This window comes from Lates calcarifer, linkage group LG15 (assembly GCF_001640805.2).
Source record: "Lates calcarifer isolate ASB-BC8 linkage group LG15, TLL_Latcal_v3, whole genome shotgun sequence".
NCBI classification, from domain to species: Eukaryota; Metazoa; Chordata; class Actinopteri; family Centropomidae; genus Lates; species Lates calcarifer.
The window spans coordinates 23,123,523-23,139,213 of NC_066847.1; the positions used below are offsets into that span (position 1 = coordinate 23,123,523).

Sequence of the window (15,691 nt, forward strand, 5' to 3'; positions counted from 1 at the left end):
TAATGTTCATTTACACTCAGACTCCCCTAATACCTTGTTTAAGATGTTCTATTATTAGATGGCAAAATACTGAACTAAAACTCAAATATATTTTAATGTATTTTTATTTTTTTTATTTATTTTTTTTTAGTCCATTTTTCATTAGGAAATAAAATTGTGATTAGAAATTTTGATATGATTATGTTCAGGTTTTCCGCTCTTGAGATTTAATGTGTCTGTCATGTTCTGCAAGACAGGAAAATATGTGGAAGAACAATAGAACTGTGAACAGATTACATTAATATTATCAATCATTTGATAAGCTTATTGATAAACTCTAAGGCTGATACAATGTTATATTATTTTTTCAGAATCGCTAACTAACCATTTCACTGTGCTGTTACTTATGTCAGTCAAAATAAAATAAAACGTAAATGGCAGAGCAGTGAAATTATACATAATAGAAAAGCCAATTTTCTCAGAGAGCCACATATACAGAAAAAAACATCTCTTTCTTAAAAACATCCTGATCATTAATTTTTAGAGTATTATTTAGTTTTGTTTGATTTCATCAAACAATTTCAGCAATATTCTATAATTGAGTAGAATAATCAGTAACTGAGTATTGCTCTTCCAACATAATAGGCATTGCTATAACAGTTTTAAATTAAGTTCTGTAATTTAAGCTTTTTGTGAGGCATTAACTGTGAAGTTCTTAAGTGACTGGGATAATTTAATGTGTGGAAAATATTGTGTTATTCAGACTGTAGAACTTTATAGAAACCTTATACTGATGTTAAATGAAAGCACTGAACAGCAGACATTCTTTAACCACACCATAACCTTATTTTATTCAGACAACCATACACCACCACTTGAAAGTATACGTAGTAAACTGCATTGCCATATGCTTTCTAAACATGCTTTATATCTCAACACCAGGTAATCCTGAAAAAACAATTGAAAAGTCAAGCAAATATTGTTGAAAATGTTTTTTTATTGAATATACCCCAACTTCAGAATGTGTACACTGTGACTTTAGGGTGCTACTGTTGGCATTTAAAAGCTAATTTTCATACATGTAACATATGGGACTGACTGCCCATTCAGAAAATCATCCATTTAGTTGGAGGACATGGTGCTGCGGATCCAGGAGTTGTAGTTGCAGACCTTGGCGTAGACTCCAGGCTTGTTCCTCTGGGCGCAGCCATAGCCCCAGGACACCACACCCTGCAGCTGACCGTTGCACACCACGGGGCCACCGGAGTCACCCTGATAGGAGACAGACAGAAAACAAGACATGAGTAGAGGTGTTCTGAAGTTAAATGTGTCCACTTAAAGAGACAGTGATGAAGACTTCAGCTGGTACCTGGCAGGAGTCTTTGCCTCCCTCGAGGAATCCAGCACAGAACATGTTGGAGGTGATCTGTCCAGGGTAGGAGTTCCTGCAGCTGCTGTCGCTCAGGATGGGAGCATCCAGGCACCTCAGGCGGTCGGGGTAGTTGCCTAGAAAAGAAAAGGGCAAAATGTGTAAATCTTCATACCCCATCACGTACCAGAAATCATTCATATATGTTGGCAGTGTTTTACTGACTTCCAGAGCTGCTGGTGTTGCCCCATCCAGAGATCAGGCAGCGGGTACCAGAGCTGGCACAGCTGGAGGGCAGGGACACGGTGCGGACGTAGCTGTTGAGGGTGGCGGGCTTGCTCAGCTTGATCAGCATGATGTCATTGTCCAGGTTGCGGCTGCTGTACCTGGGGTGACGGATGACCTTGGCAGAGTTGATGAACTGCTCGGTGCCCTCGTTGACAGCGATGTTGTGCTCACCAAGACGAACCTGGATGCGGCTGAGAGAGAAGCATGAGGGTAAAAATTCATTTCATGTTCACCTCACTGGTTTCACTGTGAATGTTGACAGGCTTGTGGTTTCACGTAAATCTAATATCCACTGTCTTGACTTACGACTTGTAGCAGTGAGCAGCAGACACCACCCAGGTGCTGGAGATCAGGGAGCCTCCACAGAAGTGGTAGCCAGAGTTCAGAGAGACCTGGTAGGGCACAGAGTTCTTTCTGCACTCGTAGCCTCCAACGATCTTGTCATCCTCATCCTCAATGGGAGCGGCATCTGATAGAAGTAAAGAATTTACCACAGTTTATGTTTAGTAGGACTGAAATTTTCAAAGAAATCTTAAGCAGTTTTAAAATATTTTGTATTTACTCCCAACCTCTCTCTTATTTTAAAAAACTGAGTAAAAAATCAAGGCTCATACTCACATGCCACTGCGAACAGAGCCAGAAGAATGAAAGCCTTCATGATGGTTTCTGCCTGAGCCTCGGTGCCTGTTCAGCTCCACTGCTGACCCTTTTAAACCCACTCTGTCCCGCTGCTATCTGCTTGGCCAAGGACGTGACTTTTCATTTTTGCCTTTCTCTTACCAACCAACCTGTGAGAAAAACACATCTGGAGGATGAGGGCCAGCACACTGATAATGTGTGCTTTGGTCCAGCCACCAGCCACATACATACAGTGTGTGAAAATTTTAACTAATGGCTTTGAAACGATATAATTTGGAGGAAAAATACCAGCTTTCACCTTAAATTAAAAGTATTCATCAGTGGTCTGTGTTTAATTTACTGTGTTCACATCTTCCCCTGACCTTTTAGTTAAAGACTTTTATTAAACTGCCTCTCTCCTAAACCCATAATTCATAAAACACTGACTCCAAAACAAAGTAGAGACAAGGATGAAATGTTCAAACTGCTTATTTGAATACAGTCTAATTACAGGTACAAAGATTCTTATGTGCAATTACTATCACACATCATTACTGTATATATCAATACTTTATCTGTGTTTAGTTAATTTCTCTATTTTTCAGTGGGAATAACACTTCTCCTCAAAAACGTCTCAGACTGTCTGCAGTTCTTGTGGTTTTAATAGTTGTTGAGACTGCGTTGACACATAAGATGAATCTTACAGTGAAATTATAGGTTTCCATACAGTATTTATCACTGTTGTTGGTTTTTTGTCACATTAGTGAACTGAAGTAAACACGTGCATCAATAACTCAGGGCAACATTTCTGTGTTGTTGTAAATATCCAAGGTGTGATGAAATAATCACAGTATTTATCATACAAGGCAACTGAGTTACCCTGAGCTTTTATATATGGTTTCACTGATTTGAGCAACATGCAGTCAGTGTTTGCTTTTATTTATGAATTAAGAAATCTTCAAGTCATTCTCTAAAAATCCCTTTAATTCCATAGTTTATGTACAATCTTTAAATGTTTATTTGGCAAGTGCTGAACTGCCTTTTCAAGATTTTAGTGCTTAAGGACTTATTTTCTTGTCATTTTTATTTCATGGGGTGTTTCTTTTTTTTTATCTCAAATATTGGTGAAAAGTAATTAATTTTGTGCCAACTTTATTTATTTTTGATAAGCAGAGTTCCTTTTATTCATATTATTCAGGATTCTGAGTGATTTTTTCACATCTATCTTATATTCTATCTAGAAGAATATTATTATATAATATTATAATATTCTATTTTTTTCCCTTCTTGCTGATTTTCTTCAGAGGTAAATCTCTGTTTTATTCAAAAGCACAAAACAAGGAATGAGACTTGAGAGTGAGGTTCATGTTAATCATTTATTTTACTGAAACAGCTGTATCAGAGATTCTTTAGTAAAGAGACTTTAGTTGGAGGACATGGTGCTGCGGATCCAGGAGTTGTAGTTGCAGACCTTGGCGTAGACTCCAGGCTTGTTCCTCTGGGCGCAGCCATAGCCCCAGGACACCACACCCTGCAGCTGACCGTTGCACACCACGGGACCACCGGAGTCACCCTGATAGGACACAGACAGAAAACAAGACATGAGTAGAGGTGTTCTGAAGTTAAATGTGTCCACTTGAAGAGACAGTGATGAAAACAGCTGGTACCTGGCAGGAGTCTTTGCCTCCCTCGAGGAATCCAGCACAGAACATGTTGGAGGTGATCTGTCCAGGGTAGGAGTTCCTGCAGCTGCTGTCGCTCAGGATGGGAGCATCCAGGCACCTCAGACGGTCGGGGTAGTTGCCTAGAAAAGAAAAGGGCAAAATGTGTAAATCTTCATACCCCATCACGTACCAGAAATCATTCAGATATGTTGGCAGTGTTTTACTGACTTCCAGAGCTGCTGGTGTTGCCCCATCCAGAGATCAGGCAGCGGGTGCCAGAGCTGGCACAGCTGGAGGGCAGGGACACGGTGCGGACGTAGCTGTTGAGGGTGGCGGGCTTGCTCAGCTTGATCAGCATGATGTCATTGTCCAGGTTGCGGCTGCTGTACCTGGGGTGACGGATGACCTTGGCAGAGTTGATGAACTGCTCGGTGCCCTCGTTGACAGCGATGTTGTGCTCACCAAGACGAACCTGGATGCGGCTGAGAGAGAAGCATGAGGGTAAAAATTCATTTCATGTTCACCTCACTGGTTTCACTGTGAATGTTGACAGGCTTGTGGTTTCACATGAATCTAATATCCACTGTCTTGACTTACGACTTGTAGCAGTGAGCAGCAGACACCACCCAGGTGCTGGAGATCAGGGAGCCTCCACAGAAGTGGTAGCCAGAGTTCAGAGAGACCTGGTAGGGCACAGAGTTCTTTCTGCACTCGTAGCCTCCAACGATCTTGTCATCCTCATCCTCAATGGGAGCAGCAACTTTAATATAAACAGGTTATAACAGGTTATAACAATTTTAAAACCTCAGACTCACCCTTGTTAAAAAAATGTCCACAGACAAAATACACAAGAACTTACAAGCTGCAGCAAACAGGGCAAGGAGAATGAAGTACTTCATGATTATGCTGTGCACCTACTGAGCTCACACACAACATGACCAGATGCAGTGGGTTTATATAGCTACCAGCTGAATACCTGACTCAACCTCTCTTTAGCTATCTCTGTCTCTCAAGGATTTTTCCACGCATGCACTGTGCATGGAAAATTTCCCACCAATCCCATGCTGACTCAGACTAGGTGGGAAACAGCAGCGTGGTCAAAGAGAATTGCCATGAGTTGTTTATTTTGAAAAAAATACAACCCTAAAAACTTGTCCTCAAATAACTGCCACTGTGCAGATTTACAAGCTATAGCATTTTAGCTCTCAGTAATAACTGTAGTTCTAAACTCAGATGATTTACTATCTTAATCTTGGGTACATTGTCCTAGAAAGTTTTGTGTGAGTCATCATATAAAACGGTATGGATTATAGGGGAGATCAAAACTGTTATTTGAGTTTGGTGAAAAGAAGAGCTCCATGTAAATTCAATCAAATATAAATTCATCATTAAGAGACTTCATTCTCTATATGCTGAACTGCCTCTACATAAATGTATTTAATAATGTTTTTGCACGTTCAGCTGATATGCTTTGGCTCTCTAGGTTTTAATTGGAGTTAATTAATCAGCTGTGTCGCAGTTAAACAGAGTCTCCATTTCCCTATAATTAGGACGAAATGACTCTGATCCTCCCGGGGCCCTTTCTTTGAATTTACAGCACATATTAGCTCCTTTCCAGGAAATTAGAGAAAAGTACATGACCAGTACAAATGAAACCGAGGTCCATCTGTTCAACATCTCCGAACTGTGATTGGTCCGGGACATAAAACCCCTCGGTGACGTCATCAGAAAGCGACCGCGCTGGGTTTGTGTATCGGCTGCTGAGCTAACAGCTGCACCGATTGTGTTTTGGTTTTGTTTTGCCTCCCATGTGCCGTTATCATGAGGTAAGAAACACACACACAAAGAACAGCGTCAGCTTTCTCCTCATTTCCGCTTGGCTGCCGCTGGCGGTTCAGCTAAAGCTGCTGCTTTACCTGGAGCTGTGGTTAGCCGTTAGCTAACAGCTAGCTCCATTGCAAGATCAGCGCCTAATGTATGCGGAATGCGCAACCATTGCGGATGTGGTGCAGAAAAAAATGCGCATCGATGCGACAGAATCCAGAAGTCAGCCTCACTGAGAAATAGGAACGTGGCTAATTGAAAATGCTACGCAGTTGTAAGCAGTGTTATGTTTTGTTGTTGTATTTCAGCTCTGGAAGCGATTCTCTGCCTGGGTGATGCTTCTCACTGTCAAACAGCTGGACGTTCAGATGTAGCTGTCAGCCTGCTCCAGATGTTTCTTACACAGTATAGAGATGTCTTCAGTAACATATCAATATGCGTGAAAATGACAGAAATGGATTTAGGTTGCTGCCGTCAGCCAGAAAAGTCTGTGGACTTCATGCTCTAAACATACACAACATGACTGAATCTCTCACTGAGCTGCAGCAATGACTTGATTAATGTGAAGAATAGTGTTAAAAAAATAGCACTTAAAGATATTTCAACTCTATATTTCTTAAGAAATCACCCCATAGTGTGTGTGGCAGCTCATTATTATCTGATGCAGTATACTGAAGAGTAGTAATGTCTTTAGCAGTAGGCTCAGTTATACCTTGAACTCGTGTTGATGGGGAGGCAGCTGTCAGAATCAGAATTGGCCCGCCAGTCAGTTCTGCTGTAAATCAGGTCTGACCGATGACTGAGTACTACGAGGAGGGGGGGCTGCTGTACGAGCAATCACCTCCCATGCACATCAAAGTGGAGTCTCCGGAGGGACCCTTTGGAGGGGGAGCCTCAGAAAACGGCTTCCCCAGGGAGGATGAGGACTCGGAAGGCAGCTGCGACCAAAACAGTGGATTGCCCGGGGGGCTCCCCTTCAACGTGGTAGTGGTGCATCCAAACATCATGGCACCCGGCATGTCCTCAGACGACCTCTTGTCCATCGAACAAAGTAAGCCTGAATGAGATTAAGAGCATTATGGGAAACAGGATCAGCCATTTCCTTGTGTATTTGTAAACTTCTGCAGAGCATGTGGATCCTAATGGAAATAGTGTGGGAAATATGTACACTTATGGAATTATTTCTTTTTTTCCAGAAATGCAACATTTTGTTTCGCTAAGAGAACATTTGCTCCATTATCAACATATATATATATATATATATTGGCTCAACACAGTAAAAAAAAAAGGAGACTGACACATTTGTCTGCCTCACACAGTATATTTAGCTTCACTTGATATTTTTCCACTCCCTTTTGGGTTGTCCTCTCACCTTTCTCTCTACAGACAGAGCTATGTCGGCTGCACTGGCTGCTGGTGGTGCAGGTAAAAGAAAAAGTCGCTTCAGTGGAGCAGAGCTGGAGGTGTTGGTGTCAGAAGTCACCCGGTGTGAAGGAGAGCTCTTCGGTCCTGCGGGGAGGCTCCGGCGGCGGGAGAGAGAGCGCATCTGGGCAGGAATCCTAGAGAGAGTCAACGCTGTGTCCAGAGTCCCACGTACCCTTCGGGAGGTGAAGAAGCGCTGGGACGACCTAAAGAGGCGCAATGGCGGCAGGCTGGCAGATGCCCGCCACCGCAGCTGTTACCTACCATCCAGCAGAGGGGCCTCAATGCTTGGGCGTCCTTCCCAGCCAAGCCCCAGGCTTCAACAAGCCAGACAAAAGCAAAACACCCGACCAAAGCCCAGCTTTCCATGTTTCCCCGATTCTGATACAGGTAAAAATAAGTTGATCAAATAATCAGCTGCATTTCTTTGTAGAATCTGTAGATGCAACTAATATCTACTGTGGTTATGTCCATTTACAATTTTTCTTGCAGGTGTTGGAGTGGAGGGATCAGAGAGAGATGGTTTGGAGAAAGACGAGGACAATCCTGAGCGTGAGAGAGACATGGGAGAACCTGAGTGTGAACCAGTAGAAAACAGCATGGAGGATAAATTGGGATTAGGACTAGGTCTGGGCATTGGACCACCCCCTCCATCAGAACGATGGCTGCCTCCGTCCCCACTCTACAGTGCTCCCTTCCTTAATGGCAGCCCTCAGCCCAGCAGTCCTCAGCCATCGCTTGGAGCACAGCAGGGTCCTCTTGAAGCCCCTCCACGCAGCTCCTGGCTTGAAGATGAGCTGCGAGGGTTAGGAGAAGCAGCAATTCAACTGGGGAATCGGGTAGAAAAGAGTCTGCGGGAGTTTGGGGAAGGTTTCAGACAGGACATGAGAACACTTGTTGCTTCGCAAGAGGCATTAGCAGTCAGTCTACAACAAAACAATGTCCTCTTACAAAGGCTGTTAGGAGTGCTTGAGGCCCAGCAACCACCACAGCCGCAGCAACATCGTGTACAACAAGCGCATCAATCACAAACATCTCAACAGCACTTACACCCACAGCCAGCTCTGCAGCAGCTGCAACACATAGAGCAACAACAGCAGCAGCAGCAACAACAACAACAACAACAACAACAACAGCAGCGGATTGAGACACCACAGCAGTCACAGCTACAGCATCAGCAGCAGTCACATGTTGTACAACAACAGTCACAACAGCATCAAACACAACTACAGCAGCAGCCGCAGGCCGCTACGCATCCGAATAATCAGTCAGGTGTAACAGTGGCACCCACGCCATCATCCCCTGAAACACATGGCACTTTTCCCTCTGATCCACCCACAGACACAAATGGAAGTGTGCAGAGGCCACGGCGAGGAAGAGCTGTTGATCACAGGCGTAGAAGACGGCGCTGAGGAGAAAGTACTTAAAAAAATCAATGTGTGCATTATGCATATTTGGAGTTTCAAAATGTGACAAGAAATTATGCTCTTTTTCTAATGACAGTATTTCTGTAAAAAATAAACTGAGCTGTTTGGAGTTTTACTTCTCACTCCAAACCAGTGATTCATCTCACACTTAAGTTTGTCTTTGAAGAGGACTGAATATGAGATAATGGGGTGGCCTTAACATTAGCTTGTTTCCTCAGACATACATACAATATCGTGCTAGAGGACTTTGTAAGAAACAGTTTGCTCTATGGGGTGACAACTTCATTCATGAGACATTCAATACCCAGACAACAACATACTGTAGGTGCTGATGTTTAATATGCATGTCACTGTACATGATATACAGCAGAGCTGCAAAGCTTATGAAGCTCTTACTAGTTCAGTACTGTTTCAATTCTCCTGATATACTAACTACATCGTCATAAAGTACTTGTAATCTGCAGTTGTTACCATACAGTATATTGTAGTTATACAGCTAATGTAATTACCTGCTAATGTATGCTTGTGCTTTTTTAAAGAACAATTTCATGGTACATACTTTTCCAACTTTGGTTGGACAATAAAGTTAGACTGTGTTCTGTTCAGTGCGTTTTGGGACAAAAATGTTACATTTAAAAAAATTTTGGTGTTTTGGTGACAAAACAAACAAAAAAGACAGAAAACATCAGACATAAACCTCACAATAGGCTTCAGACTTTGATTCATATGTTTCTGGTGGAATTTAAAAGCATACATAAGTATGTAGGGGCTATTTATTATTATCTTGCATGCTGTATGATGGATGTGTTTGTAGATAGTTGCTAAGAAACAGCATATGGCCATCATCTAAGTAGTTTTGCACACGCTATATTTTGTAGATAGCTACTGTTCCGATGAAATGTAACTAAACTTTAATAAAAGTCAGACGTGGACTGCAAATAAATCCAGCAGATCACTTGTGGATTTGTTACATAGCGTATAAAAAAGTTGATGTATTGTTAACGGTTATGTTGAAAAAGTTTATTTATGTTGAAATAATTAAGTTGTGAAGAGACCATTTGGTATGTTGAACAACAAAGTCGCAGCAGCAGTAGAAAGGGAAATTTATCATTTAAGGCTTCGAGTTATATTTTCTAACATGATGAATTACATCTGGTTGTCGGTTGTGATTGTTTTATTTTGAAAGTTTCGACCGGAAATATCATTCCTTGTTGAGGCTGGGTAGCATGATCCTTGTGTGCTCTGGACAAGGGGGTGCATGGGTGAAACATGGCCGCCGTAGACCCATCGGAGACTCCAAAACGACAGAAATCCCCTGCGGAGGAGGTGGAAACATCTGGGGAGAAGACCGAGGCGGTGGAGTCGGGATGCGGCTCAAATCAGAGAGACGAAACAACATGTAAGAAAACCACGGAGAGCCCCGACGATGAGCGGAGAGCCACTGTTGGCAAAGACGGTGTCTGTGTTGCCAGCCATTCTGAGGTTAGTGTCGAGTCCGGTGCTGGAGCCGACAAAACGACATGTAATTCACCGGAGGACCTAACGTCGGCTGAAAAAATGGCCGAGGCGGCTGGCAGCGACCAGCGGGCTTTCGACTGGTCCGAAACTGAAGACGACGATGAAGAGGCGAACACACACAAGGAGGAAAAAGACAAGTGTGGTATGCTAACGTTGTTAATGTATTTTAGTATTAGCTTTAGCTTCCAGGCTAACCTGGGCTGTAGCTCTCACTAAAGGTCCACTACACCCTGTGCTCTGTCAACTCAGCTAACGTTATTTACCATAACAAAACAAAGCTAGCATCCTGCCCTGAAGACTGTTATCTGGGCTCAGTGTGGATAGCTGTGGTAGTTGCATGTTTGTTTGGCTATCAGCAGATTGGTTGTTTGTTGTTTGCTAAGTTATTTTTGTGCTGTGCTTTTTTTTCTTCTTCCAGACCTCAATAATGTAACTGAGAGTGCTGAACAAGAACAGCAGGGAACACATGTTGATGATAACATTACCGCTGATGCAAAGGAGCTCCACAAGGATACTGATAAGAGGAGCACTGAGAAGGTCCTTGGTGAGGAGCCAGTGGGAGATGTCGACAGGATAGAGGATGTGGTTGAATATGATGAGGAGGCAGACCGAGGGGAGGGTGCTGATTTGGCAGTTAAGCCAAAAAAGTGCCGCTTGGTGTGCAAGGAGTGTGGGAAGAGGTTCACTCGCCGCGAGACATTCAACCTCCACCGCCACTTTCACGCACACGAGGATGAGCTCATGCCTCTCACCTGTAAAGAATGCGGCCTTAGCTTTCAGCACCGCAGCAGCCTCATTAAACACAGAAATGAACATAAAGAGAAGGAGGAGCAACTTGTTACTCCAAAGAAGGAGGTGCAAACAAAGGAGGAGGGTAGTTTTGAATGTGCAGAATGTGGGAGGATCTTCTCTGCAGTGGATAAGCTGAGGGACCACAACTGCAGCAATACAGTCGAAAAGCCTTACCACTGCCCCCTGTGCCGCCAAGAGTTCCAGTTCAAGGTGTCTGTCACAAAGCACATGATGACCCACTCCCAGGAGAGTATGTTTACCTGCCCAGAGTGCAATCAAACCTTCCCAAACACCATCGCTCTGCGCTTTCACCAGCGATGTCACACCGCCCTCAAGCCCTACGAATGCCCGGAGTGCGGCATGGTTTTCAAACACTACTCCGTCATGGAAGACCACCGTCGCAAACACACGGACAGCGCACGCTCTCACCTGTGCAACATCTGCGGTAAGACCTTCAAGTACAGCAGCCTCCTCCATCAGCATCAGTATCTTCACACAGGCCAGAAGCCCTTCCGCTGCCCCGAATGTGGTAAAAAATTTGCCTTTGCCCAGAACATGAAGGCACACTGCCGCCAGCATAGACTGCGTGAAACCAACTCCTCTAGTGAGCAGCCCTGCAAACAGGCCCCATTGCCTGCACAGGAGGCAGTTAGAGGGCTGGGAAAAGAGAACGCGCACCAGAGCGAGGAACCAAAACGAACCTTCAAATGCCCCCTTTGTCCCCAGACTTACTCTGCACCAGCTAACCTGAGAGCCCACATGCTAATTCACGAGGCAGAGTATGAGACGTTGGAGAGAACGCCCAGACCCCCAAGGGAGATTAACAAGTACTGGGAAAAAGGACACACCTGTCCACACTGCCCATGTGTTTATCGTGATGAAGCCAGTTTAAATATACATCTGGTAAGTGTCCACAAGTCTGTAGCACAATATTTAGAAAAGGCGGCAGAACTGCCTAAAAAACAATTGAATTCATTAAGCAGTGATAATGTGCAGGGGAAATGGAGAAACGATAGCATCAGTATTAAGTCGTACAAGTGTTCTGAATGTGGGAAAACTTTCCGCCATCGCTCAGTGTTAGAGCTTCATATGCGCATACATTCCAAGGACAAGCCTTATCAGTGCAAAGTCTGTGGCAAGGGCTTTAGATTCAGTAGCTACTTACAGCAGCATCTCATCATTCACACAGGCAAGAAGCCATACAAATGTCCTGACTGTGGGAAGGACTTTGCCTTCCTGCAGAACATGAAAACACATCAAAAGCTGCATCAGGAGAAACCATTCCGCTGCACCAGCTGCCGCAAAGGCTACAGCGACGAGACCCAGCTGCAGCACCATATGCTGTCACACAATGGTGACAAACCTCACAAGTGTGACCTGTGTGACAAGAGCTTTGGGTTGGCCTATCTTCTCCGTGATCACATGAACACACACACGGGAGAGAGACCTCACCGTTGCGATGAGTGTCACAAAACCTTTTCCTGGTTTAGCAGCCTGCTGGTGCACCAGAAAATTCACGCTCGCAAGCGCCAAGGTTTCAGCCCATATAATTCTTTCCCAATTGGTGCTAGGATGAGAGGCAGGGGTAGCAGGGGGAGGAGAGGAGGGAGGCTCCTTTGGGGCTGGTCTAGACCATTAGGAGGCTCCGGGATGGTTAACTCGCAGCCATCTCCATTTCCAGTTTCTGTGCTAAGAGATGCTGAGTTGCACAGAAGGGCAGTGCAGACTCAGTCTTCCATGCTCTCGTCTCGCATGGATCTACAAAACAGACAGCAGAAGGAGCCATGGATTTCCGACCTACACCCACAACCAGTGCAGTGGAAGGTGGACGGCGGGGAAGTAATGCCTGTCCCGTCGTCACAGCAGCAGCAGCAGCAGCACACAGCTCCACAGCAGGCACAGTTTGACAGCTCCCCACACCCAGGACTACAGCAGCAGCATCAGAAAAGTTCAGGCTGGGTGGATAGCCCCTTGATAACTCAGTCAGGCCCCACATCTGCTCAGAGTCTAGAGTCATCACATATGAAAGAGAGCGGAGCTTCTATTGTCAGCTCCCACCCGGCATCTGTGCCAAAAAAATCCAGCCCATTAACAGTGAGTGAGATGGAGCAGCACAGGCAGCTCAAGCCTGTCACTTGGAGTAACACACCCACATCCACGGTGCTAGCTTCCACAAGTTCCCTGCAACACGATTTTTCTCTTCCTTCCTCTTACATTGATGGGGCAGCTCTGTGGAGCGTCAGACCCACTCCACTTGCAAATTCGCGGAGCTCTCCAAATAAGCTCGGTCAAGAGCTTCAGCTGCCAAGATGGCCGGGTGCCCCGGTGTCAACACAGAAGGAGCCATCCACACCTCCTAAAAAAGAGGACAATAGGGTGTGGGACATGAGTAATCCTCAAGTAATACCATCGACTGTTAGCCAGCCAGAGAAGCCGTGGAACGGCTGTGAGCCGCAGAAGCAGTGGGCTTCAGGCTTAGCAGGTGCATCCACCTCAGCTCAAATAGACCAAAGCAGTGCTATGCCAATTTCAACTCCTGTTTCTCTCGGGGTAGGTAGCACCTTGTGGGACATACAGACACCACCAGGAATTCCAAAGACTATAAACTCCCCTGAGAAATTAGTAAATAACCAAGATTTTCAGCTGCAGCAAAAGCAGGTGTCATCTGGCTGGGCCAATGTACAAAGTCAGACAGCGACACAGAAGGTTCCCATCTCCATTCAATACGAGCCTCATCGTTTTGGGCAGGGGATGGGAACACCAGTATGGGGCTTCCAAAGTAATCCTGTGGGTCCTCAAACGCTGCTCACCGGGCAACTCAAACCAGGGAATGGACAGGAGCTGCAGCAACAACCAATGGTAACGGGCACTCAGATAATCATAAATCAGCCTTCTCCTTTTTTCTCACCTCCACTTGCTCCACTCCCTCCTCTTGCTTTGCCAGGCCCTCACCCTCTTCACTCTGTTGCAGTTGGTGCACTTCCGAGACCTCCACACCCAAATATTTTTTTCACACCACAGGCAGTGATGAGCGAGAGGCCACACATGCCACAGACCCTGCCCCTACCTCAGCTTGCCCCGCGGACAGAACCTCACAAACTCGGCCCCCGTTTGCCTTTTGCTCCAGAACGACTCCTCCAGTGCATGATATGCGGATGCTCTCTCCCTCGAGAGCTGGATCTACAAATGCATTACTTGCAACATGCACAAGGAGAGATCTGACATTTCTACACTAGCAACAAGACTTAGTTATGTTTTTTTATATATATAAATATATAAATATATAATTTTTATTCAATGGAACCTCATTTATTTGATCCCCAGTTGTGCAGTTGACCAGCTGAGTGGATGGGCATTAGAAACAACAGGATTTAATTGAAACTTGATTTAGTCCACACACTTGATTCACGTTTTATTTAAAATCATTCAGCTCCAAATTAGACTGCACAGTGAGTTGTTTGAAGTAGAAGGTATAAGGTGTATACACGTGCCATAAAATTTGTTTCACTGTTTTTTTTAAAAAAAAAAGAAAATGCATTTAAGTTCTCCAAATACTTACCTGGTGATAAATAACTTCTGAGGGCTGCAGATTAATGAGGTTCTGTGGTCTACATTTCATTTATTGCCAATGACATTTAGATTTAGATAATATTAGTACTTTTATAGTTCTGATCATATGTCCTGAACCATTTGAACTGTGTTTCTTCATGTACAGTATACTGTGTGCCTTTTATGAGTACAGTCTGCATGTCTGCTGTCTTGGTATTCTAGGCCTAGTTTGTGCTTAAGGTAGACTCAACAATGTGACCTCACTCCCAAAACACAGAGGAACTCTTTCTAAGATACTGTAAAGAAATGTAAGTTTTTGCTTTTGAGGCGCGGGGTGGGGCGGGCAGGACTGTTGTGCTCACAGATGACATGTGTCAGAATATACAATGAAAAGATGACTGCACACAGTATTATCCTTTTAGGAAGCACTTGTATTCACAGGGCCACTGGCTGGGTCCTATTATCTCTAAAGTAGTTCTTATGATGATAATTTGGTCAGAGCAAAAGTATCTGAAATCCAAAATGTGACAGTTACATTTATGGTCGTTTCACAGTAAGAAGTGTAACTCTTGGGTTATTATTGGAAAGGGGTAGTGTCATTACTCAGTTCAAAACTTCTGATGCTGTTGTCAAATAAAATGTAAAATGTGTTTCGCTCAAATCAGCCCAGTCAATTTCAGCTAATTTGTGGCAGTGTGTTATGACTGTTAACACGTGATAGCTCAAACTGATTCTGGTTGGCGGTGCTTAGCACCTACTATAAACTGATGAGTGCCATGTAATGTGTATCTCGTACCAGAATTACTATTTCAGATTGGAATGTACCCATGTTTATAAAAAATGAAGTCCACTTTTGAGTACAGTTCAATGTATTATTTGTGAATAATGAATGATTTCATTCCGCAACCGTAGATTTAGATGAGTACAGAATCCCATCTCCTCTGTTACAAAATGGGCATTTGAGTAGCTTTGGTGGCCCAATAAGTGACTGAAAATCATCATTACTACTGTAAAATAAACACAAGGTCCATTTGCTGAAAAAAAGAAGAACCGTTCCTGTGCGTTTTAAGATTCAGCGTCTTAAGATGTAAAAACGTGCCCTTCTACCTCTATCCACTGTTTTAGCATGGAAAGGAATAGAAATTTCCCATGATGTCTACATATTGGATTAAATAAAACTTGCCTTTGATTATAATGTGTTGTGCTATACTTGTTTTGTACACTTAATGATTAACTTTCAA

The 15,691-nt window shown here is 44.0% G+C and overlaps 4 protein-coding genes across 6 annotated transcripts; 2 read left to right on the forward strand and 2 right to left on the reverse strand.

Moving 5' to 3' along the window:
• Positions 1 to 956: 956 nt before the first annotated feature.
• LOC108890244 (trypsin-3) lies at positions 957 to 2,402 on the reverse strand. The gene is made up of 5 exons (XM_018687096.2): positions 2,255 to 2,402; positions 1,943 to 2,105; positions 1,574 to 1,827; positions 1,349 to 1,485; positions 957 to 1,251 (listed from the first exon to the last, which is right to left on the reverse strand). Exons 1-5 carry the CDS (start codon positions 2,292 to 2,294, stop codon positions 1,102 to 1,104), a joined length of 744 nt encoding a protein of 247 aa, XP_018542612.1. The 5' UTR covers positions 2,295 to 2,402; the 3' UTR covers positions 957 to 1,101.
• A 1,209-nt stretch (positions 2,403 to 3,611) lies between these two features.
• On the reverse strand, positions 3,612 to 4,941 carry LOC108890255 (trypsin-3). Its single transcript, XM_018687107.2, has 5 exons — positions 4,778 to 4,941; positions 4,516 to 4,678; positions 4,147 to 4,400; positions 3,922 to 4,058; positions 3,612 to 3,827 (listed from the first exon to the last, which is right to left on the reverse strand). The coding sequence occupies exons 1-5, from the start codon at positions 4,815 to 4,817 to the stop codon at positions 3,678 to 3,680; spliced, it is 744 nt and encodes a 247-aa protein (XP_018542623.1). The 5' UTR covers positions 4,818 to 4,941; the 3' UTR covers positions 3,612 to 3,677.
• Positions 4,942 to 5,632: 691 nt separating this feature from the next.
• si:ch211-261d7.3 (mediator of RNA polymerase II transcription subunit 12) lies at positions 5,633 to 9,534 on the forward strand. The gene is made up of 4 exons (XM_018687071.2): positions 5,633 to 5,744; positions 6,051 to 6,793; positions 7,129 to 7,554; positions 7,657 to 9,534. Exons 2-4 carry the CDS (start codon positions 6,538 to 6,540, stop codon positions 8,574 to 8,576), a joined length of 1,602 nt encoding a protein of 533 aa, XP_018542587.2. The 5' UTR covers positions 5,633 to 5,744; positions 6,051 to 6,537; the 3' UTR covers positions 8,577 to 9,534.
• A 253-nt stretch (positions 9,535 to 9,787) lies between these two features.
• Positions 9,788 to 15,645, forward strand: zgc:66448 (uncharacterized protein LOC327401 homolog). Of its 3 annotated transcripts, none has more exons than XM_018686941.2 (3): positions 9,788 to 10,251; positions 10,528 to 13,760; positions 13,923 to 15,645. In XM_018686941.2, exons 1-3 carry the CDS (start codon positions 9,861 to 9,863, stop codon positions 14,121 to 14,123), a joined length of 3,825 nt encoding a protein of 1,274 aa, XP_018542457.1. In that variant the 5' UTR covers positions 9,788 to 9,860; the 3' UTR covers positions 14,124 to 15,645. The 3 variants fall into 3 exon arrangements, with proteins under 3 accessions (XP_018542457.1, XP_018542465.1, XP_018542447.1); XM_018686949.2 differs by having other exon boundaries at positions 13,873 to 14,066; XM_018686931.2 differs by having other exon boundaries at positions 10,528 to 15,645.
• The last annotated feature ends 46 nt before the right edge of the window (positions 15,646 to 15,691 follow it).